This window comes from Populus nigra, chromosome 17, assembly GCF_951802175.1.
Source record: "Populus nigra chromosome 17, ddPopNigr1.1, whole genome shotgun sequence".
NCBI classification, from domain to species: Eukaryota; Viridiplantae; Streptophyta; class Magnoliopsida; order Malpighiales; family Salicaceae; genus Populus; species Populus nigra.
In genome coordinates, this window is record NC_084868.1 from 10,213,268 (window position 1) to 10,239,282 (window position 26,015).

Here is a 26,015-nt window from a genome sequence, read left to right on the forward strand (position 1 = left end):
ATGATCCAAAACATACAAACCATATTAAATTTTAACAAAAAAAAATTTAAAATTTTTAGAAACACAACCATAGTCGCGTTCTCAAACGGACCCTAAATATCAAAGAAAAGGCTGCCACTGACCAAAAGCACCCAGCAGGTATTATCACTATGACACTATCTCATTACTTCCATGTCTGTTTTTTGTGTTATATCCTGCCTATCAAAGTGTTTTTTAAATTAAAAAAAAGTTAATATTATTTTAGATATTTTTGGATAATTTTAATATGTTGATATAAAAAACTAAAAAAATATTATTTTAATACATTTTCAATTAAAAAATACTCTTAAAATTACTTTACAATACAATGGCATACACACTTAATATTATAGATGAGTCATCTAATTAAACTTCCATGTGGGACTACATGGTTAAAAAAATATATGCAAGGCCATCCTGATTGACGGATATCAGATCCACCATGAACATGATAATTCTGGGGAAAAGAAGAAGAAGCCCACCAGGCGCAAGCAGTGGCGGAACCAGGGGGAGGCTGGCAGGGGCCCGGGCCCCTGTAAGGAAATTTTTCCCAGCCTCTCCCTTTGTAAAATAATTAAAATTTTACTCTTTTTAAAATATTTTTTTTAATTTGGTTCCCCTTACTTTTTTCTTCTTGCTCCGCCCCTGGGCGCAAGCACAACGGTGATGAAGGCCACACCCACTAGTCATAAGCAATAAGGATTATTAGAACATGACATGGACTGAGCAGTGCTAGGAGTCAGAAAGTCTTATAATAAATGGACTCCACTAAGTTGTGGGCCTTTGCTATTTGGTTTTCCATACTCATGTCAGCTTTTCCTTTCCAGCTTCTTCACCAGTTATGCAGCAGCACACGCTTTGACGATCGAGAGCTTCATAAACGAAATAGGAAAACCATTTTGATGTAGTCGGAAGCATTATATTCAGAAGAGAGCAGACTGTGGCTTTATTGTAATCCTCTGCAAGTCTTCAACCACGTAAGGGGAACAAGCATCCATCACCTGGCAGCCGCATTCAGATCAGTAGCTGGCTACTGCCAAAATCAATCAATTACTAAGCACTTCTTTAGTGTTCTATGATGGCAGGGAATGCTTAGAGAGCTCAAGCATAACGTCCAAAGATTGAATAAGCTAGATAATCTACATGGGATCGCGTGTTTACATCCAACCAGTGAAAAAATGACAGCGACACAATTAGTCGCAGTTCTCGGAACAATTTGAAATGAAATAAACTTGTAAAACCAACAAGGTAAAAAAACTTTAGTGATGATGATAACATTCTCTAAATTGAATTTTTATGCTGTAGTATAATCACAGCCACATTGTACAAAAAGACGCAACCGCACTGTACGCGGGCCATATTAAAATCACATACATGCTTCCGAAAGCAAGGACTTTAAAGATGTGAGATGTGTTTCTTGTCGGGTCGCAGAACACCAGCAGAAGTTAAACAAGAGAACCCAAAGCTGTTACCGTATTCTTGACTTTTCACAAAATGCAGTTCGAGACGTTTTATTATTCCAAAGAAAATCATATTTTTTTATAAAGTTAATTTAGAATGATAATTGCAATACCATTTACCAATTTCTTCTGTGCTAATTGAATAGCTGGAAGCAGAAGAGGGATGAAAGGGGCTTGTCACTTGAGTGACAGGCCGGATGGAAGAGCAGAAACCCATGTAGTTTCTATAGAAAATCGAAACCTTGACCACTTTGCTACAAACAGCCATACAAAATATCGCTTTTCGTGATTTCCCTATATTAGTTAGAAAGAACCTTGTCGCTGGAAGGAACAATAACTAAATAACCTCGTACTATGGCAACAAAATTAATATTGGAAAATCTAACAGTTTTCCATCAATAAGAAGCTTTATGTACAATGGGAGGTGATAAATCGGCGTACTTGCTCCGTTACAAATTTACCTTTCCATAGATATTGGAAGCACAAGCTTTTAAAATGAGAACAGCAATATCTCATACAAAGTACAAGGAGCAGCAAAGCATTGGAAGTTTATAATCACCTTATGAAAAGTCCAAAACTGTGGCAGAAGGCGAAAACTTAATGAAGTGAAAGCACTATAATCAGGTAGCACTTACATATGGGTTTCAATGTTGCATCTAGGGCTGCTTCCCGGAGGATGAGAATAATTAGATGGATTCTATCTTCCTAAATCAATCTCCGCCTTCTAGGTGCACGAGAGTCCCCACTGTCCACATCAGAGACTCTCGAAGCATTATTTCTTCTTCTGGAAGAAGAAGTCGACAGGGAGACCGGAGAATCAATTTCCGCAGCAGTGTCCATTTGACTCTCCGAGTTTATAACAGCAGCAATACTTGAGAAAGAATCCCTATCATCAACAGGCTGGGGCTGCTCGTGATTCCTCCCTATGGTATGGGTTCGGAAATATGTTTCAACTAACCCTTCAGTTGAATTCAAAGGAGAAAATGCAGTGTGGGATGAAGATCTTTGAGAATGTGGGTGTGATCTTCGAGGTAGCAGCACATTTGCCCGACGAGCAGATCCTGTCTCTGTGCTGGCTGTGCCAGAATGTATTAAATCTACTATGTCATGAAGCCGACGTGCATGCCCTCCCACAGGGCTACTTGGGCTGGTCTGAGTTAAATCCACTATCTCATCAGGAGGTCCGCTAGGATTTTGCTCAGCTCGCATTCCCCTATATGTCATAATCCTATTCAGAAGGGATTGGGTCCTATCAGCAGCTCCACGGGAACCATTTGAGTCCTGTGGCAGAGACAAATCCTGAGCGAAATCAAGTCTACTTCCAAGTCGCCGAAGCATCTCCTCCACTGGGAAGCTGTAAAGATGCCTTGAAGCAGTTTGTCTCAAACTCTCAACCCGCCGTGCATGAGGCCTAATAGGGATCTCCAGATTCGTATCCTCTACTGGCTCGCGAGTGGTACATCCACGGCCGTAAATTGGGGTCACATTTTTCATGGTCACCTCTCCCTTACAAACTGGGCATTCTTTCGCATCTGAATGAACATGCAACCACTGGTAGAGGCATGGCCAACAAAACAAGTGACCACAGCAAGTAACAACAGGGTCTGTAGCCAAATCCAAACAAATATTGCAATCAAAGAAGCTCCCATCAATGTCACTGGTCTTCTCAACATCATCCTTTTTCTCTGACACCTCATCTTCCAAAAAAACATTGTTATTTTCGCACAATTTAGGTGCTTCATTTGTTCTTTCTTCAGCAGCAACACTTCCCTCACCAGCCTGTAATGTGCCCACATGGCCGGGATTAACCATCAGTTGATTCAGTTCCACCGAAAGGCTTTGACTTTGTAGTGGAAGTTGAAATTGTCTCCATCTCCTGTGTTGTCGAGCCCTAAATCTGACAGCTTCCCTAATTCTCACAATAGGGTCATCAACCCAATCATCCAAATTCACTGCATCATTAGGAGCTTCTAATTCTGATTCAGCCTCAGGACCAGGACCGAGATTCAAATCAAGATTCATAGTATCAGATGTCTCCTCATCCATCCCAAATTCAACAATTCCAGATCAAAAACCCTAAAATTAACAAAAACACTACAGAGTCAGATTAAAATATCAACTCTCTCACAAAATACGAACCAAGTTAACTATATCACCAATTCCACAAACCCAGATAAAAATCCCTCCCTTCACAGTACCAACAATCAAACCCACAAATTTCAAGAAGCATATCATAAAATCCACAATTCACCACAAATTACACAAACCCAGATAAGAAGTCCCATGAATTAATCAAAAACCCAAAACTAAAAACCTCAAATTTAAAAAAATAATCCCAATTTACTTGCACCAAGGAAACCCTAGTTAAAGGTCACCGAGACTGCAACTTTGAACTAATGGATTTTACATATCAAATAGGAAAAATTAAAAAAAAACAAAATTTCAAATAATTTAAGCTAAAACGGAGCAAATTATGAAGAGAAATGTGAAAAGAAGAAGATTGAAAGACCTGATGATACTTAAACAGACGATCTTGATAAATTAGATAAAGATTCTTTCGAGACTCGGTGCTGAGTTAGCTCCGAGTAGACTCGACATACGTGATTGGGATCCCTCTTCTTGATTAGCAAAATCTCGTCTATACACCGAGAGAGAGGTGAGCGTGTGAGATGTGAATGAGTTGAAGTCTTTAACAGAGAGGGGGGGCAGAGGGATTGTATGTGATGATGTTTAGATGGAAATCGGGTGTAATCGGACGGTGGAGAGTAATGTGGGGCCAGCTAATCAACAAAATAAGGAATGTGGGTGGGGTAGCAGATGATCAGATGGAGTATGGATGCGGGATTGTTGGCAATGGGGAATTGAAAGGTAGAGATGGATGTTAAATGCGTTATTATGAAACCCGAGCCGGCGGATTGATCTCGGAATGGGCAATCTAGGGGTTTGATTGGGTTTTAAATTATAAAAATTTGAATTTTTAATTGGATTAATCAAATCTGAATGACTTTTATATATATATATATATAGTCTTTATATGCATTGTTTTTTTTTTTTAATTTGTGATAACTATATATATATATATATATATAGCTACATCCACATTTATTGTTTCTTAATTTTTCATGTTCAACAATTATACTACACTTTATATATTTTTTATAGCCTATATCCATATTAATTTTTTTGTTATAACTATACTATGTTTTTTATTTTTTATTGTTTATATTTATATGTATTGTTTCAAAACTTTTTCATGTGAAATATTAAAATCTCAAACATAATTTTTAAAATTTATTTTTTTAAATTGATCCGGTCAATTTATAAAGCCTGGTTAACACTAGATTAGATTTAATAACTATGATTAAATGATGTCTTATTTATTAAAGAGGATAAATATGCTTTGCAAAGGGGAGATTGTGTGTGTAAATGTGAATTTCTTGTGGAATTTAGACACCGTTTGATATTGTGTTTGTAACTGCGTTTCATCAAAATTTGAAAAAATTTTTTTGTTAAAATTAAATGCGGTTTGTACTTTTTGAATCGTTTTGATGTGCTGATGTCAAAAATAATTTTTAAAAAATAAAAAAAATCATTGACATGCATTTCAGCATGAAAAGCTATTTAAAAAGTATCCGTAACCACAATACCAACCTCGCTCTTAAAGGAGAGAGAAAGGATGCTCTAAGCGTGTGAATTTCGTGTGGAGTTTAGAGGGACTGATATTTGTGAGATTCATAAGTATTATTAATATAACCTACGGTAAAGTTGCGGCCACATCGCTGCATAGATGTCGTGACATTCGTTTGATTTATGAGTGATCTGACGGTCAAGATAACTGTGGGCACATTGCTGGGCCTACAACATGAATACGATGATAAAGAGTTTATTTGAAGGCGTGGTATAAGTTATTTTTAAAAGTGTTTTTTAATTGAAAAAATATTAAATAATATATTTTTTTATTTTATAAAATTTATTTAAATTGAGGTCACATTTTTCATGGTCACCTCTCCCTTGCAAACTGGCATTCTTTCGCATCTGAATGAACATGCAACCACTGGTAGAGGCATGGCCGACAAACACAGTGACCACATCAAGTAACAACAGGGTCTGTAGCCAAATCCAAACAAATATTGCAATCAAAGAAGCTCCCATCAATGCCACTGGTCTTCTCAACATCATCCTTCTTCTCTGACACCTCATCTTCCAAAAAAAACATTGTTATTTTCGCACAATTTAGGTGCTTCATTTGTTCTTTCTTCAGCAGCAACACTTCCCTCACCAGCCTGTAATGTGCCCAAATGGCCGGGATTAACCATCAGTTGATTCAGTTCCACCGAAAGGCTTTGACTTTGTAGTGGAAGTTGAGATTGTCTCCATCTCCTGCGTTGTCGAGCCCTAAATCTGACAGCTTCCCTAATTCTCACAATAGGGTCATCATCCCAATCATCCAAATTCACTGCATCATTAGGTCCTTCATTTGTTCTTTCTTCAGCAGCAACACTTCCCTCACCAGCCTGTAATTTGCCCACATGGCCAGGATTACCCATCAGTTGATTCAGTTCCACCGAAAGGCTTTGACTTTGTAGTGGAAGTTGAAATTGTCTCCATCTCCTGTGTTGTCGAGCCCTAAATCTGACAGCTTCCCTAATTCTCACAATAGGGTCATCAACCCAATCATCCAAATTCACTGCATCATTAGGAGCTTCTAATTCTGATTCAGCCTCAGGACCAGGACCGAGATTCAAATCAAGATTCATAGTATCAGATGTCTCCTTATCCATCCCAACTTCAACATTTCCAGATCAAAAACCCTAAAATTAACAAAAACACTACAGAGTCAGATTAAAATATCAACTCTCTCACAAAATACGAACCAAGTTAACTATATCACCAATTCCACAAACCCAGATAAAAATCCCTCCCTTCACAGTACCAACAATCAAACCCACAAATTTCAAGAAGCATATCATAAAATCCACAATTCACCACAAATTACAAAACCCAGATAAGAAGTCCCATGACTTAATCAAAAACCCAAAACTAAAAACCTCAAATTTAAAAAAATAATCCCAATTTACTTGCACCAAGGAAACCCTAGTTAAAGGTCACCGAGACTGCAACTTTGAACTAATGGATTTTACATATCAAATAGGAAAAATTAAAAAAAAAACAAAATTACAAATAATTTAAGCTAAAACGGAGCAAATTATGAAGAGAAATGTGAAAAGAAGAAGATTGAAAGACCTGATGATACTTAAACAGACGATCTTGATAAATTAGATAAAGATTCTTTCGAGACTCGGTGCTGAGTTAGCTCCGAGTAGACTCGACATACGTGATTGGGATCCCTCTTCTTGATTAGCAAAATCTCGTCTATACACCGAGAGAGAGGTGAGCGTGTGAGATGTGAATGAGTTGAAGTTTTTAACAGAGAGGGGGGGCAGAGGGATTGTATGTGATAATGTTTAGATGGAAATCGGGTGTAATCGGACGGTGGAGAGTAATGTGGGGCCAGCTAATCAACAAAATGAGGAATGTGGGTGGGGTAGCAGATGATCAGATGGAGTATGGATGCGGGATTGTTGGCAATGGGGAATTGAAAGGTAGAGATGGATGTTAAATGCATTATTATGAAACCCAGGCCGGTGGGTTGATCTCGGAATAGGCAATTCAGGGGTTCGATCGGGTTTTAAATTATAAAAATTTAAATTTTTAATTGATTTAATCAAATTTAGATGACTTCTTTAATCAACTTGAAACCTGAATAACATTGTGTAACTTGAGTGAGATTAATTATATATATATATATATTATTAATAAATTAAAAAAATATAAAATTAATATATGAATACTTGGCTTCATGTATTTTTTTTCATAGCCTATATCTATACTGATTGTTTTAATTGTTTCTTAACCTTTTAAAGTAAGATAATTATATATAGTCTATATTCACATATATTCATATGAATTGTTTTTTAATTTTTAAATATGAAATAATTATACAATACTTCATATTTGTTTTTATAACCTACGGGAGAGAGAGAGGATGCTCCGAGCGTGTGAATTTCATGTGGAGTTTAGACTTTAGAGGGGATTGATGTTTGTGAGATTCATAAGTAGTATTATTATAATCTACGGTAAAGTTGTGGCCCATCGCTGCATAGATGTCAAATAAAACCAAAAAATGGCTCTGATCGGCTCTTTTAGGGTTAAGAATTAAGATACTCAGTCCAGTTAATGACTCAGTTCATGAATTTAGTGGGTCAACTTGGTTCAATTATTTTTTTAATTTTGGTTCAAAACAATTTCGTTTTGGATTATTTAAAAAAAAAACATAAAACAACATCGTTTTGTAAAAAAACAAAAGTTGACTTAATCTCTTCTCGGTTTTTAACTAGATTACTTGGATCTTAGGTTAACTCATCCAGTCACTTAGGTTTTTCTCGGTCAATTCTAAGCTTGAATTAAAAAAAAAACCTTGGCCTAAGCCATAACCTAGTTCCCATCAACCCAAAGTTCAAAGATGAAACTAAAAAAAAATTGATTAAAAAAAAAGACACGATTCAACTTAGTTTAACACGTCAAATTCATGACCCGAGTCATAAAACTAAAATAATATCATAGAAAGCAAACCGATAAAAATGACCAAATTCGTAACTCAGGTTATGAGACTTGGATAACCCTATTAAAAATAAATCAAAATAAATTATGAAATACAATTCTCAATTAACCCAATGTTAAAATTAATTTATTTTTTTACAAAAAAGACTAAAAAGATAACCCGAGTCAACCCGCCAAACTCATAACTCAGATTATTAGACTGGGATAACCTCATAAAAAGCAAACAAAAACAAGTCATGAAGCCTAATCACCATTCAATAAAATATTGAATGATGAAATTGAAAAAAAATCAATAAAAAAACAAAAAAACCTAAGACAATTGAGTTATCTATCCAAACCCGTGACTTGGTTTATGAGGCTTAAATAACCTTATAGAAAGTAAATTGAAATAATTAATGAAGTTCAAACTCCAATAAATCAAATGTTAAATAATGATATTTGAATTGAAAAAAAAACACTTAAAAAATGAATAATAATTTTTAAGGTAATGTACAGGAACAACATCATCTCTTTTGGTATTTTGTTAATTAATTTAGGATTGAAGTTAGGAAGTTTTTATGTTAGCAAGACTTAACAAGGATGCTAAAATAGACAGATGCAAGTAAACAAAAAATGTTGAAACTCATTTTCCAATCAACCCAATTTGAAAGAATAAATTTTATAAAATAATAAAAAGCACACAAAAAAGACATGAGTAAACTTGAGTTAACTTGAGTTAACTTGTCAAACACATGATCTCGCTCGTTATACTAGGATAACCCTGTAGAAAGTAACTTGAAAAAAAAATCATGAAGCTCAAATAAAAAACCAACCCAATTCTGAAGAGCAAAATAAAAAAATCAATAAAAAACCGATGAAAATAAAAAGAACCAAGTCAATCCGGGTAATCCATTAAACCTATGATATAGGTAATGAGATCGGGATGACCTCGTAGAAAGGGAAGGGAAAAAAATTACGACGCCTATATAAACACTAAAATCCCAATATGTCTAGCTCATGACCTAAGCTCTTTATGACGAAACAAATTAAATTTATTAAGCTTAGGCCAAAATTAAATTATAAAACCAAGTCTAAATACATTTCATGATTCTTACTTAAAATACCCTAAGGATATTAAAGTAAGAATCATGAAATGTAAAAACTAGAGATAAATTATTAGATAAATTGCATGTGGTCTATCTATAAAATAGATAATAAAGCCATGAAATCTAGAGAACAAAGAAAAAAAGAACATAAAAGAAGAGAGAACAAACACAAAAGAGAAGAAAAGTAAAAAGTAAAAACTAAATACTTGGAAGTTCTCCTATAGAAATTCAAATCTACCAAAGAAGCAAAGTAAACAAAGGATTGAAATCATTTCCTTTATTCAATTCAAATCCAAGAAGCAAGAGATCAAAATCCTTTCCTTCATCAAATCAAATCAAATTAATATCTCAAACGATTAAAGTTTTTGAACTCGTGTGAATATGCTTCATCAAATCAAATAAAAAAGATGGATCTAAAATAAGTCCAATAACCCACTATATAAAAACTTTAACTAATTTATCATATGCCTTCTACCTTTTACCAAAAAACACACACACACACACACACACTTTCTCCACCAAATAAATCACTATTTTCTTCCTTAGAATCTATCTTTTTTAGCTAAGAAATCCAAATTTTAAAAATTGTATCCCCCTACATGTTAGATCACAACCTATTTCCCTACGTACTTAGCTCACAAAATTTGAAAAAAGCAATACACCATTCATTCTTTCATTTATTGTATGGTATTATCCAACACACAAATTCAACTCAATCAAGCAATTATAGTATTAATATAGAATTTTCTCCAATTTTAGGGGCATTATGAGCTGAATATAAGGAACCCTCTTATTGATTTTCTCATTATCATTGTGTTCGGAGAAGAAAATTCTTTTAGGAAAATCTCAAGAAAATGAATAGAGCATTTTTCTTGATTTATTGAATTCAAGCTTGTAAAAAACATTTAGTTTCAGTTTAGTCGAGTCCTAGAAGATATAAAACTCTTCCTTTGCATGTTTATTTTGAACCTGATTTTTGATATGTTTCTTTACTGCATATTGTTTTCATCCTCTAAATGAAAGTCTTGACATCTTAAATGTAATGAATTTTATCTCAACTACTAAAGCATTGCTTCAAACTTTAACAGATGTTGAATTTAATCTTCTCCTTGCACATGTGCAATCTGTTTGCACATAATATGATGTTAACATACCACATATGAATACTTCATACAAGGCTACAAATCGTTTATGTCAACAACAAGGATTGCTGACAGTTTACCAATACTATAATTGTGATATATTTAACTCAACAATAATTTTCAGTTGGAACAATTAAATTCTAAATCCAGTGATGAGACAATGAAACTCATTGTACTTAGCTTTGTTTTAGAACCTAAGGACAATTTTAAATCATTTAAAGTTGATGTTATTTGCAAACATGCTAAGAAATTTTATTTGAAGATTTCAATGAATGAAATGTATTATATAAGATCTCAGCTAGAACATTATTAAATTTATATGATTCATCATGAGAGATTTCATAATACGTCTACCATTTTTGAATCATATCGAGGATTAGTCGAAATAAATAAGTGGCAGCACTATCATGTGATTGATACGTTTGTTCGTTTTACTTTGACTTTGCTTGTTTCCACTACCAACACAGAACAAATATTTTCAGTTATGAAACATGTTAAAACTGTGTTTACTTTAAACTTTATTTTTTCATATTTTATGTTATATATTTGGATTAAAATTTTATTATTAACTTGACAAATTTATGTACATGAGTTAATGATTGATCTTGAAAAAGTAAATTATACGTATTTGCTTGGTAGCCTAGTGTGGAAAAAATTCTTGGCTTTGCTCTTGCCCATACCAATGTAATCGAACCCAAAGCTCTATCCCTTCTCTCCACCATGAACTTGCCACTACCAGTTGACATTAAAATCCATAAATCTTTTCTGTGTCGAGTACTCCAGCTCGTCCTCCCGACCTACACACACCTAACCCCTAAAATCCAACTGCCATGTGAATTTTACTATCAAATCAACACCTTCACACACAATCCCCATCTCCCACATCTCTTCATTGACAATAATAAACCATCTTAGTAAAAAGACTTCTACAATTCTTGCTCAAGGTTTGAATGTCATGAATAAGGTATTGGAGAAGCAACCTCATTCGTTCATTATAAATAACATTAACTAGATCTTTTAAATTCTAGAACCTAGTTTCAAATAGAAAATGTTAGTACACTGTTTTATGTGAAGCTATTGTATTAGAAAGTTGATGACGTGATACAAAAGCACAATCACTCTATTACTTCCCTTTAAACACTAGGTGATGATACATTTATTAGTTCAAATTCCTTTATATTGCTTTTTTTTACAAGCTCTAGAGGTATGGTCTATTGTTGATGTCACAATCAATTATTTAGCAAAATTGCTCCACATTCAACACAATCAATGCTCCAACAACATCCATAATCAAACCAATACACAAAACCTAGAAATTGCAGTTCAAATCAACCCAATTAACTTGAAAATTATGACCCAAGTCACCTGAAATCCATCCAAAACAAACTCGAAAATTACAACGTCATTAATGAAAGTGGTTTCTTATAAACCACTTTTTAAACTTTTCTATGCTTATTTATTATTAGAAAAGTTGATCAATGAAAAATATTTTTCAATCAAAGAAAAATTTAGCTTGGTTTTCAAGAAAGTGTTTTTCTTTTATTTTGGATAGAATACATTTTTCAGAAGTTGCAAAAAAAATCCAAAAATACCATGTTATTTGTTGATTATATCAAATTTGATCCTTAATGTTTTGATTGTTATATATTTTTTTTGAATATTTTTTTATTTTTTTCAATTTAATCACTTAAAATTTGATTTAATTTGATTTTTATATCAAATTTAGTCCTTAATTGTTTTTTTTTATTATTGGTTTTTATCTTATCTTTTTCTTAATTGAAATTTTTTTATCTATCAGATCCGGTCTCTATTATCTTAAAATTTATTTATTTTATTTGAAATAATTTATAAAATTAGAATTTTCTTTTTAATTTTTTTATCTGTTAGATTTAATCCCTATTCTTTTGATTTCTATTTAGTTTATTTGAAATAATTTATGAAATTAGATCTTTTTTTCAATTTCATCATGCTTCAACCTTTTCTTCTATCATATTTGATTTCTATTCTTTTAATAAACTTGAAAAAAAACTTTAATAAGAGATTTTTCGGCTCATTTTCGATGACATGGCTAAATATTAAAAAATATTTTTCAACTCATTTTCCATAATACTGTCCAATATAAAAAATAATCCACTTTCAAAAGTAAACTTCTTTCTAGTAAAGAATTGAGGCCTAAAGACCAAACAAAAATACTTAAAAGTTCTCCCAAATCAACTTAAGTTTATAAGCAAAGGAAATAACAAATCAAAATCATGTCCTTCATCAAATCAAATCAAGTTAAGATCTCATACAGTTAAAAGCTTTTGAGCTCGTGTGAATACTCCATATCAAATCAAGTAAAGTTAAGATCTCAAACAATTAAAGCTTTATGGCTCGTGTGAATATCTTTCCATCCAAAGAAAGATCTAGATTTGATCATTAATCAGAGGATTCATGTATATGAAGAGCACTTTAATAAAGTTTCTATCTTTTCTTGTAATCAGATTCATTATTTTAATTTTTTGCACCATTTTAGTATATTTTAACACATGCAATTTTGTCTTGCTGAGATGCATCCAAAGCCACTAAGATAGGTGGCATTCTTACATTAAAGGACATCGCATACGCAACTTGAGCTCATCGACATCCTTTACAAGCTAGGGCATGTAATGCACGCTCTAATCTATTTGTCACTGCCCATTGACCTTAGTTTCTATAATTGTTTTCAATTTCATATTTGGTCACTTAAGCCTTGATAGTTTTAGATCAATATAATTGAAGTCTATTTTGCAAAACCAAGTATCAATTAAGCATTGTATTTTTTTTTCTCAACATTGTAGGATCCCTATAGCTAGGTAACGAAAAAAGTTTGTAAAGTCCAATCCCAAAAAATTTCAATGATAAAGGATCAAATCGAGAAAAAACCGAGTGATAAAAAAATAAGGTTGATATCTTTCCTTGCTCGTGCAATTCAATCCTTGATTCTTTCAAGAAAAAAGGGCTCAATATTTGTTTGTTATTCAAATTTGGTCCCCAATGCTTCAATTGTTTTAAATTAATAAAAATTTATTTATTTTTGGCAAACTAAGCATCAACTGAATGCCATTTTTTTTCTCACAACTTTGAGAACCCTACCCAAAGCTAATTGAAGCAAACTATCAAGTTAAATCTCAATTCAACTCAATTTGAAAGGATAAAATTGAAAAACAAAATTAAGTGACAAAACAAAATATAGCACTATTACAATCCACCTTAAATATATGTTTATGTAAATAGTGATTTCACAAAATGTTTTAGTTTTTGTTTTAATTAAAAATAGGTTATTAAATATAAATTTGAAATCTATAAGTATTTTATCATCAAAGCATTTTAACTACCATAACCATGGACATTTTAACAAGTTCTATAAAAACATCTATTAATTTTTTTCCACAATGGGTTAGTTTTTTTTCTTAAAACCAGGAGAATTCTACCCGAAGCCAATTGAAGCAAACTATCAAGTCTGATCCCAATTCAACCCAATTTGAAAGGATGGAATTGAAGAGAAAAAAAAACTTGAGTGACAAAAAAAATATGGCACTATTATAATCCACAAAAAATATATGTGTGTGTGAACAATGATTTCACAAAATATTTTAGTTTTTGTTTTTAATTAAAAATAGGTTATTAAATATAAATTTAAAATTTAAAAGTATTTTATCATCAAAGCATTTTAACTACCATAACCATGGACGTTTTAACAAGTGCTACAAAAACATCTATTAATTGTTTTCCACAATGGTTTAAACTTACAATGTTTTTACCTTCCTCTCAACTCATCTAACATATCATCAAGCTTAGAGATGAGATGTCTATACTTTCCTGTAATATTACTGACAATGTGACAATCAACAATATCATCCAAGTCTCATTCCTTTTAGGCACAAGTAACACTAGAATAACACATGGACTTATGCTTTCTCTTATGTACCCTTTTAACATCAGCTCATCTATTGGCCTTTGAAGTTTATTTGAACTTGGTTTTAAATTAACTTCTTCTGTTAACATGTTTTGCTTACTATTAGAAAATTAGCAAATAAAAATAGAAATAATGACAAAAAAAATTCTATTGATAAATTGTACTGAAATTTATTGACAAAATATTTCCTTATTATATCCCTCGGTATACACCGATGTAAATTTTTTATCAGTGCATAATGAGGGAATTAAAGTGAGAAATGAAGGAATATAAAAAGAAAAAAAAGAAGATGAAATGACATGTCATTGTTACAGATAGTATTATCAATGAAAAAAACTCGTCGCTAATATCAGTTAGTAAATCCATCAGTAATATTTAAGTTATAACCTGGTGATCGACCCCCCATATCCCCCTCCTCCATTTGTTCTTCTTCTTCTATTTTTCTTTACAAAAAATAACGAACCCCCACTTTATCACAAATCACACTCCTATCATAAGAAACCCAATGACCCCAACACTCAGTTTGTTAGCATCTATATTCTAGTTTATTTTTTAGAATTCCCCACATCAAGTAAGCAAAACTACTCATTTTAAAATGTTAATTTTTTTTGGCATTTTGATGTAGTATATTAATTTGTTTATATGTTTATTTGTTTTATAATTTTTTTCCATAGAAATTTGTTCTATGAATATATGATTTGTACATGTTAGGGTTTGTTTGAGGTTTTGAAAATTTTTATTTCTTTGTAATTTGATGAAACTGATTTTAATTTTGTGACTTAGGTGTTATGTAATGAAATAAATAATTATTTATTTAATGAGTATGTTTTATATTTTGTTAATTTTATTGTTAAGTTGGAATTTCGGTAATTATGGAGGAATTTGAATCTTTGTATAAAATTAATAATGATTTAAAGGTACTATTAAAATAGATTTAACAAGTTTGAGTTAAACCAATGATAGCTAATTTATTTAGTTCATATAATTAATTAATACATGTTGTCATCAATATTTTATATAAGTTTGATATAAGTAATGGATGATCATTATACAAGATGGATTATTGTAATGGGGTTGAGAGTTTTATTAATTACACACTATCTAACCTGAAAAAATATTAGTGGAGGCGGTATTAGATGTTCATGTAAGATGTCTAAAAATAAAAACTTTTTTGATCTAGATGTTTTTACGATGTATCTTCTATAAAAAGGATTCATGGAGAAATATTTATATTGGTTTGCACTGGAGAACTATATGTTCCTTATGATACCATGATATGGAGGATGATTGGGTCAACTTCTAGTTTAGGAACATGTATGGAGTTGTAGATGATAATAGTAATTCTTATAGGAGTATAATTATGGATGTTATAGGAATGAATCAGGGTAATGCATGTGAATTTTTAACTGTAGATAAATAACAAAATGCAGACATGACCGATTTTTTTGATCATTTGAAAGACTCCGACGAATCATTATAGGATAGATACACAAATCACAGTAAATTATCAGTCGTTGCACATGTGTTCACCATCAAGCCAGATTATAGGCTGAGTGAGGCCGATTTTGACAAAATTATCGAATGAGAGAGAAGCATTTTACCTAAAGGGAATATGCTGAAAGAGAAATTTTATATTGCTAAATCCATGATGAAACCCCTTGGCATAAGATACCAAAAAATTGATATGTGTTCAAACTTTTGCATGTTGTACTACTTTGAAAATGCAAATTTAACCGAGTACAAAACTTGTGGGCATGCTTGGTATAAACTTAGATCTAGCAGGTAAAGGACTCTAGTCGTACATAGAAAACTTAGATACTTCTTAATCACTTTTAAAATGCAAAGGTTATTCATGTCTCCAAAGACTGTTGAACACTTAACATGACATCATTCACATAATGCAGCATGTCGCGGGGGGCGCGACGTCGTCTGGCGACAACGTAGGCTTTCTGTCGTGCCTCCTGATGAGGGGTGTTGTGTTGGGAATGTTTTTTAGATTTAATCATAAAATTATGATTACTTTTTAGGAGTCACCACCTAGTATTATGGTCACTAGGAACCTATGGTCTGCGAGAGTCTGGCTAAGGGACTGGTTGTGCAAGGGGAAGACGCACCCCTAGTGCACCCTACCTAAGGTAAGCTGCATTGTTGTTTGATTGTTTTTTTTCTAATTCGGGTTTCTATTCGTTGGTCTTTTCTAAGGCTCAAGGTAGATCTCTTTTCATGAGAGTTTCTACCTTATCAGGTTAAATCCTAACCATTCTAAAGTCTGAATTTTAGTATCGTATTTTTATACCTTGTATCTTTAATACTTGAGAGTGTACTTTATCGTGTAATTTTACACCTCACAAATATTAAAGTCTACATCTGGATCCTAATAAAAAAAAGATTGGAAAAATATTTTTGACGTGTTGGCCAAATCTTAATGGATAATCATAAACTGGTTATGATATCCATTTTTTATTTTAAACATGAAAAAGATGCAATTTTTGTTTTTTTTTTTATGAAAAATATGCTTGGAAAAATTTTAGGATTTGGCCATATGCATGAAAACAATATTTTTTTTTGTTTTTGAAAAGGGAAATTGATTTAAAAGTTTTTGAGATTTTTTTGAAAATGTTTTTTATTTTTTTTGAAATATTTCGGAGAAAACCAGGTATTTTAATATCAAATTTGTATTTTACAGTGTAAATATACAACCCGATATTATGCAAAATTGGTAGAAAAATATTTGAGAAAATCATATTTTTTTTTAATGATTTTTGAAAATTTTATGAATTTTTTTTAAAAATAAATATAGTCCATTGCATGAACAGTGGACGGGAATTATAATTCACGCCCACTGTTCACTCAGTGGACAGAGGCAACGGAGGAGAAGAAGAAGGGAAAGGGGAGAGAGGGCGGACAACCTTGCGTGGTGGTGGTCTGGCTGAGGATGACGGTGTGCTGCTGGTGGTTACAGCGGCGGTGGAGTTGGTTGGAGCGGCTGCAGCTGGAAGAGGAAGAAAAGGAAGAAATCTGCAGAGGGGAGAAGGAGGAGAGGAAGGAGAGGAGAGAGACGCAGTGGCTTCTCTACCACTAGAGAACCGTCTGTTGGTGCAGGAGAAAGGTCTATGTGGGGTGTTCAACGACGGAGGAAGAAAGAAGAAGCAGAAGAAGAAAATCTGCAGCGAGGAGAGGGAAGACCTCACGGTGGCTGCGCCTATTGCCGGTGAGGATTTTGGGTTTGTGGGGAGGCTGAGACGCCGTCTGTTGGTGGAGGAGGAATGTTTCTATGGGGTCTCCAAGGGCTGAAGAAGCAGCGAGAAGAGAGAGAAGAGAGAACGTTGGCTAGAAGAAAAACAGGGGAGAAACTGATTTTTTGGCTTGTTTTGGACCTGATTTTCTCCTCCCTCAGGCCATAAAATCAGCCTCTATTTATAGGCGGTGGAAGAGGGTAATTTCCTCTGCACTAGGGTAAACTTTCAGCCCTTGATTCTATTAGGAAGGATCCCAACCGGTGGCTCAAAGTGGGCATGGTGCACTGTCAAATCTGCACCGATGGGTTATCATTTCGACTGAAATATTCACACCATGACGTAGAGGAACCGCAGAGAATCATTTTCGTGCACGTTTGGTTAAATTTGGTGGATGTTAGGTGCATTAAATGCACCTGCAAAGTAGGTATCCTAAGCAGTTATTTCAGAGATTTAAAGAAGAAGATGAACAGTACCAAAGTTCTGATTTTGACCAAAGTTCATTTTCGTCCTTCCTCTTTCAATTTCTTTTTATTTGAACCCCTAATTAACCCTAAAATTTTGCAATTAAGTCCCTGATAAAGTTCAATTGGAGCCCCGAAGTTATGCGCCTATTGCGATATGGTCCTTGATCTTGGATTTCTTCAATTTAGCCCCTAATTGACCCCAAAACTTCAATTTGCTTGCAATTTGGCCCCTAATTTCAATCAATTAACTTGGTAAAAATTAAATTTGGTCTCTTAAAATTTCAATATTCTCAATTAAGCCTAAATTAGGCTCCCAAACTTAATTTTTTACCAATTAAGCCCCAAATAAAATTAATTTGACCCATTTAAAGTATAATTAAGTCCTTGCACTTAATTAAATCCTTCAATTGGACCCAAATTAATTCTTAAACATAATTAAAATTTAATTTTGCCTATGATTAAATTAAATTGGCCTATTAAAAATTTAAGTATGTCATTAGACTTAATTTTTATGCAAATTGGTCCAATAATCATTTAATTTGACCTTGAATTTGCATTTTTTCTCTATTTTTTGGCACAATGGGGTACAATTAGGTCTTGAATCTCCTCCAAAAATTAAAGCTTGATTTTTCTCTATTTTTGTCCTCCTCATTTATCTGCTTTCTTCACATTGCCAGCCTTTATTTTATTTTTTTGATTTTTATTTTGAAAGAAGGTGATTTTTGGGGAATAACCCAGAATTGGGTTATGATACAGCAGATAAAGTCATGATGCACCCTTGTGATGGTCACAGATGAATTTAATCCATTCGAGTTATTTATGATTTTTATTTTTGTTGGCCAATGATTCTCACAGTTTACAACTTGCCACCAGAGATGTGTATAAGATTGGAGTTTATGTTTTTATCTACGATCATACCTAGTTCTAATAGTCTGGGTAGGAATATAGATGTTTGTCTTCAACTGTTGATTGATGAGTTGTGGTCGCTGGGATTTTGACTTATGATGTCTTAAGGAAACAAAATTTTCAGATGAAGGTAGTTTTGGTGTAGATTATAAATGATTTTCTTGCATATGAGATGGTTTCTGGTTAGAGCACGTATGAAAAATTAGCACATTCATATTGTATGAAAAAAACAAGGTCTTCACCTTAATAAATGGTGGTAAAATATCTTTTTTTTTTAATTGTCATTGGCAATTCTTGGCACCCGATCACAAGTACAGAAAGAACTGAAAATACTTATTTGTTGGTAGAGTTAAAAAGAATGTTGCACCGCCGGTATTGTTGGGTGAAAAATTGTATGGCGTGGTATTACAATGTAATGACATTGTGTTTGATTTTTAATCCGATAAGCAGAAGCTTTCTGGTTTTAGTGTGACCTATAATTAAGTAAAGCAAAGTGATTGAAAACAAAGTGAAATTGTCATCTTTATATAAAGAAAAACAAAATTTAGCATTTAAATAGATGCTTATATAACTTTTAAGGGTTAAATTGCATAGAAATAATGTTTAATAACCAAATACAAAACCTTAAAGAGACCTAAATGAAAAAAATGGTCATCAACTTTTTAATGAATAGTGAACCTCGGTTAACAATGTTGATCACTGTACAAAAACCCTTTTGTTTTGGTATTTCTTTGTTAAATGTTAATAGTGATTATTAATATTAATTTGTGAATAACAACTTTCATTTATCCAAAACGCAAATTATAATATTATTTCCCTTCTTTCTAGATATCATGATCTCTTGCGGCAATATAAATCACATGGAGGTAGTTTCAATTATAGTTTTGAAACCGGTCCAGTCTGACGGGTCGACCTAGAACCCGGTCAATTCAGGGTTGGAATCGAGCCAGGTTGATGAAAAAATAGAAAAAGTCATGACCTGGTGTGACCCGGCGACCCGAGTGACCCGGCAAAACTCATTGACTTTTTTTTGTTTTTTTAATTAAAACGACGTCGTTTTGAATTTTTTTTAAATAGAAATTGAACTGGCCAACCCGGTAGCCTGGTCAAAACCTGGTAACTTGATCAAAACTTGAAACCCGTAGCTTGGACCGGCCAGGTTTAAAAAATATGGTTTCAAGTACACAATTACTTGCGGTGATATAACTCTTTGTTTTGATTTCTACTTTTATTCGCTATACCAAATTAATTAATATCTGTCTCAATCCATCAAATACATCTTTCTTTCTTTTTTATGTCTTATATGACTTTAGGGATACACCGATGATACATAAACGAAATATTTGACCATTCAAAGAGCAATTATAAAGCTAACCCCAACAAATATTTGACAACTCAAGAAGTTCCAATGATAAATTCCTTGTTTTTCCCTAACTTTCCTGCAACTTGCCACCCTAATTTAAAACAAACACTTAATTTCTTTCCTTTATTAAAAGCACGTCTGCCTCATATAATAATGATTGTTTTTTTTTTTCCAAAACAATGAGCTCCTCTATGTAGTGATCGCATAGCCTAACTTCCATTCACCTTTTTGCAGTCTGACCTGATCTCTCCACTACTCCCAGTTAATGGGCTAATATTACCCATATTAATCATTGACTGAACAAAACTCTGGAAGAAGGCAGTTTGGTTGCTGCTGAAGTTATTGACAATAGTGATTGTGGCAGCGCCAGGTGTGGAAAATAACTCTTGGTCTGATTGGAGAAGACCTTGATTGTTTTGTAGGTTGGTGAAGTAATTATTGTCGAAGGTATCTGAAGTTGTAGGATCAAGGTTGGCCAAAGCAGTTCCGCTGCCATTTTGTGGACATATTTGTTGCAGAGTAGTCAAGTATGTTGTGTTTAGTGTTGGGTCAGGGTTGCCTGTGTTGCTAAAATTGTACAGCCTGTTGCTAAATGTTCGACATTGTGCACGTCCGAATGTGTGTGCTCCTGGAAATTAAAAAAAAATAAAAATATATTAGTGTTGGATTTCCAGAATTCTGGATGCAGTTTTGAGATTTTTGAGGTATAATTACCTGATAATGCGACAAGGTCATTGGTGTTTAGACCTACTGCAGAGAACTTTGTAGTGATGTTGTTTAGGCCTTCAAAAGGAGAAGGGATTGATGTATTGGCTCCAGCCTGATTTGCTGTTAGACTATCCCTTCTTCCCAACAGAACACTCCATGAAGGACCTCCTGACTACAAGAATCATTAGAAGCAGAGTATGTCATGGCTTCGTGTTTTTTATGCCTTTCATAGAATATTTCATTTGTGAAAACTTCTGAGCATACACAGATCACATTGACTTGCCAAATCAAGCAAAATGAAGAGTTCCAGTTTATGGACTAAGTAATTACCTGAGAAACAGATGATTCGGCAGCAAGTGCAAGAATGTCAGCGCAGGAGACAACACCAGGGCAAGAATTCTCCACGGCAGTCTTGATGTTGTCAACAACACCGAAACCCCGAATGGAATTAACATTGGGAGCGGCAAGTTTTTCGCTGAGTATGCTTGAACTGTTGTCCAGTAGAATTGAAGCATCACATCCCTGTCCAAAAAATCAAATTTTTTGATCAACATAATGTCAAGTGTTAATTAAAAACCACTTCAAAGAAATTAAATGATGATATTCAGTTTACATTGACGAAGCAATCATGAAAATGGAGGCGAATAAGGCTGGCGCCAATCCGAGAATCAGATTGAAAAGCCTGCTGAACAACGTTGCTAACGATGCTAGACACATTGGGGCATGTATTAGCATAAAAAGTTGCATTTAATTGAGCTTTCGACTGGGGCAGCATCATTCCTAGCAAGACTATTGCCACTGAAAAGAAACTGGTAGAAGGAGGAGGAGACATTGTTTTTCTTCTTGAACAGAACAAGAAGCAACTAAACAAAAGGCTTTTCTCTGTCTCTTATTTTGTGCATCAGTGACTACTTTGGCTAGCCAATATATAGAAAACTGTCACATTCATTATACGTAGCTCGTATTCGGCAAGGAAAAGTCTCTGTTTGCTAGTAGTAAGATTAACCTTTAAGAAAACGAGTAGTCAGCTTAAAATGTCTTCTCAATGTGCATACATGTACACATTTCTCCCTCTAATATTATTATAAAGGTGATTCCCCAACCCCAAGTATCAAGAAAAAGAAGAAAAGGTCTTTATCTTCGTAGAAATATAATAAATTCGCTTTTAAAAAAGTAGCATCAAAATAAAAAAACCCAAACCTTTTTATATTTAAGAATAATGAAAGTTTTACGCGTAAAAACTAGAATTCTTTAACCTTAATGTTACTGTCCTAAATTATAGAAAATTAGGTAGAGAAAACTTAGTTATTTTTTGAAATATCTATTTATATAGAAGTAAAAAACCAATATAATCAAAAGAATTCAAAGTTAAGTAAAAAAAATAATTAACATTACAAAAACAACCTGTTCCAAGTCTAATTTAAAGATTTTTTGGACTTCTTCTGATTACAACGAGTTGACTCGCTATAAAACTTGGCTTGGAGCACCTTCTTGCAAAAATCAAGGCTAATCCAACTATTGAATTTAAAGTTATGGGTTTTTTTTTTTTTTTTCAAACTCGCGTTTAATATACCCAGGCTTCTTCGCGAGCTCTGTTTTAGCTTCTTGTTCATAAGCGCATCCACACCACGCTCCGCGTCAAAACTTTCAAAGCTTGAGGCGTTTGAAAGCAAGAAAGCAAGGAGATCAAGTAAAAAGTAGTATATTAATGCATGTAACAGCTAGCTATGATTAATCAATCTTCACTGGAAGCGATTAACTCATAAAACACGGGAACCATTGCAGACAACGCGTTTGGATTAGTGGTTGGATTGGCTGAGACTAAAATGAGTGAATTGTCATGGACAATTGGCAGTGTTATGTGCTTATAAATTAGTCTCTGACTGCTCTCACTAACCCAATTTTGGTATCGTTAGGCGTGCCCCTGCCTTTAAAACCATCTACTCCATAGCGTGAGCTTGGCATCGTCCGTCAACATCCCTCATTTTTAACCTTAAAAATGAGGGATGTTGACGGACGATGCCAAGCTCACGCTATGGAGTAGATGGATAGTTGACGAGGAGAGGCGTTTCACCAGGTGAGAGGGACGGTTTTAAAGGCAGGGGGTATCCCGACAGGGGCACGCCTATATATATATATATGGATGGCTACCTTGATTGTTCAGTGATGCTGTGTACCGGGTTTGAGAGTTTCATAATAATTATTTTTTAAAATATATTTTATTTAAAAATATATTAAAATAATTTTTTTATATTTTTTAAAAATTATTTGACATAGTATAATTAAAATAATCAAAAAATATAAAAAATATTAATTTAAAATAAATAAATAAAATAATTTTAATTTTTTAAAAATTATTTTTGAAACGCAAAAATTAATATGTTTTTAAAATTTTTTCATATATGTCTTTGAAATTGAAGAAATAGTAGATAACGAGGAAATTGGTCGGGTGTATCTTTCTTTCTACACAAGGAATAATGACTCAATTCTGTTTTACTTATAATTTTCAATATCCTCTCATTTCCTTGTAATAATTAATGCTTTCGATTGAATATATTGAATTTTTTTTTGCTCTCTCTTATTGGTTAAACAATTACTTCATTCATCATTTTTCTTCATATAATTTCATTTTACTTAATTTATCATTCTCCCTCTTCATCCTCTTGACAAATATAGTCTTTAAATTGTTTCATCAGAAAGAATAATCATGGAACATAAATAAATAAAACAAAACATTCCACACTACATAGGTATTGTCAAATATTTTACTTCTAGCTAGCCAAGACACCCTGTTCCATGAAGACTTTTAGTTACTAAGAGCCAAGGCTCATGTCCCCCTCCAAGGTGAACGTTTAATAATTGTACAATACAATTTGAGATTCTCTTCCATAAAATCTTGCCAACTTGGATTTTTAGCATAATTTTCCACGTAATAAACTCACTGTGGTATCCTGATTTGGGGCTGAAATTACTTTTGTTGCCCTGTGGAAGAGGAGTTAATTGCTGAAAGGATACTAAGCAACATAATTATTTTTTGTTTGTTTTTTTCCCCTAAAACAAATACGTAGTACTTTAAATTCTTGATTATCTCTCATCTATTATTAATTATTTAATTATTTTTCTTTGCTTTACTGATATTTAACATCTTAATTTATATATAGTTAGACATCTTTAAAAATCAACTTTTGTATCCTTGAGAATTGCTTTTGAAACCATTATGTTTATAACAATTAATTACTATTTTTTTAATCTCATACCAATCCAGGAACTTAGTTGAAAATCTCACCAGAGATTGGTGGTTTGCTCTTGATTCAGCAATGGTGGCAGTGTTTTGTGTGCGACTTAATAATTTCAATTCTTAGAGCAATTGGGTTTTCTTCGATAATACTCCACCGCAATTAGAGGGGGAAGGTTCGGTAGTTCTTGCACACTTTTCTCAGTGAAGAATTCATAGATCAAAACAAATATATAGTAAAATGATGCGTTCTTGATAGTGATAGGCGATCACTATTTGATGTGGCATCGTATGTCATGGTAGCTAGTAACGAGACAAATCGAAGGTGATGGTAAGTTGACTATAGGATCAGTAGTGTGTCAAAGATTATATCTTTTTAACCAAAATTAAAAGAAAAATTAGGGATATTGTTTTACAGACATGCATTGTCGGTGATCAAGAATATATTTTAAAAATTTCCATGGATGTTGAACTCTTGCAATCACTGTACAAGTCGTTTATAAACACACACTGAGAATATTAATTTATGATTGAAATCAGGAGAATGATTAAGCATATGATTCCGAAGGCTGATGGGACAAATATATATGGGTGAAAAGGATAAATCAAAAGGGATTTATATAGTTTCGAATTATTCACTTTTAATTGTTTGTATTAATTCCTGGAAACGTAACAGAGAGCTAGCTAGTAGGTGCTTCATTTTCCCCTTGTTTTTCTCTATGATATTATGCCCTCAATATTCTTTTCTTTCTTTGTATTGCTATCTGTCTTCTGCATTGATATATCATTTAGCATGATGAGTTGATAACAAATTTTGTGGCCGAACTTGCTCACACTTAGAATTAGTGGGGTTAAGAGAAGGGCTCACTTGCCATCATTTAATACTCTAACTATTAAAGATGGAAATATACATATATATAAACCGAAAAAAATACTTTTATTTTTGTTTTTTATTCCCTTCAGTAGTCATGTTCATGCTCTATTTTCTTGATTTCCCCCCCTTTTTATTTTCTTTTAGATATCTTATCTGTATGTATCCCTTTGAATTAATGAAATTATGACTATATGTTTGATGCTTGTGGATTAAGTGTATTGCGGAGGGCACAAGAGCGTGTTTCTAAAAAAGCACACTGCCTAGAATTCTATAGCTAAAGGCAGTGGTGTCTGTGAGGACAACAATGAATTTGGCAAGCATCATCCAATGATTCATGTGAGTCATAGTTTCTTGGTTTGGAATGGACATAGAGCTTGGATAATTGACTTTCTAAGCTGAAAAAAACACAACAAAACTAGTGGGGTAGAGGCTAATAGTTAGGCAGTGAGTTTATTGGTGACAATTATTGCAAAGTTGTAGGAAGTTTTGATAATTACAAACATGGCTAGATAGGGGAGAAAACTATCTAGATCAGGGGTTATAGGTTGTCAAACATGAGGCATGTATGAGAATGTTTTATAAGCCATTAAGTTCATGGGGGAACATGGGGCAAACTACTCGATACTTGCTGGAATAAAAAGACCACTAAGTTCATGAAAAATATGGAGGCAAAATGACCTATTACTTGCTAAAAAATAAGGAAGTTGATGCATATGAAAGCGAGAATAAGAAAACAAGAGGGCAAAAAGACAGTATTTAGAAGAAATAGGGTTATTCTTCAAAAACCCTAAGTCATAGTTTTATTTTTGAAATTAAAGTCTATGAAGTCATGTTTCTGTAGCAACTTTACAAGTCTTCAAGTAGGTTTAAAATTGACCTTAACAAGTAAAGGAAAATCATAATTCCTAAACAAAAGAAAACTAACAGAAAATACAAAAATAACATAGAATAAAAAAATCAAGA

The 26,015-nt window shown here is 33.2% G+C and overlaps 2 protein-coding genes and 1 pseudogene across 2 annotated transcripts; all 3 read right to left on the minus strand.

Annotated features, from left to right (window-relative positions):
- Nucleotides 1-1,844: 1,844 nt before the first annotated feature.
- Nucleotides 1,845-4,263, minus strand: LOC133677348 (uncharacterized). Its single transcript, XM_062099330.1, has 2 exons — nucleotides 3,988-4,263; nucleotides 1,845-3,554 (listed from the first exon to the last, which is right to left on the minus strand). Exon 2 carries the CDS (start codon nucleotides 3,522-3,524, stop codon nucleotides 2,184-2,186), a length of 1,341 nt encoding a protein of 446 aa, XP_061955314.1. The 5' UTR covers nucleotides 3,525-3,554; nucleotides 3,988-4,263; the 3' UTR covers nucleotides 1,845-2,183.
- A 1,154-nt stretch (nucleotides 4,264-5,417) lies between these two features.
- Nucleotides 5,418-7,085, minus strand: LOC133676787 (uncharacterized; annotated as a pseudogene).
- Nucleotides 7,086-20,199: 13,114 nt separating this feature from the next.
- Nucleotides 20,200-21,981, minus strand: LOC133677034 (peroxidase A2-like). The gene is made up of 4 exons (XM_062098865.1): nucleotides 21,557-21,981; nucleotides 21,274-21,465; nucleotides 20,950-21,115; nucleotides 20,200-20,863 (listed from the first exon to the last, which is right to left on the minus strand). Exons 1-4 carry the CDS (start codon nucleotides 21,773-21,775, stop codon nucleotides 20,445-20,447), a joined length of 996 nt encoding a protein of 331 aa, XP_061954849.1. The 5' UTR covers nucleotides 21,776-21,981; the 3' UTR covers nucleotides 20,200-20,444.
- Between the last annotated feature and the right edge of the window lie 4,034 nt (nucleotides 21,982-26,015).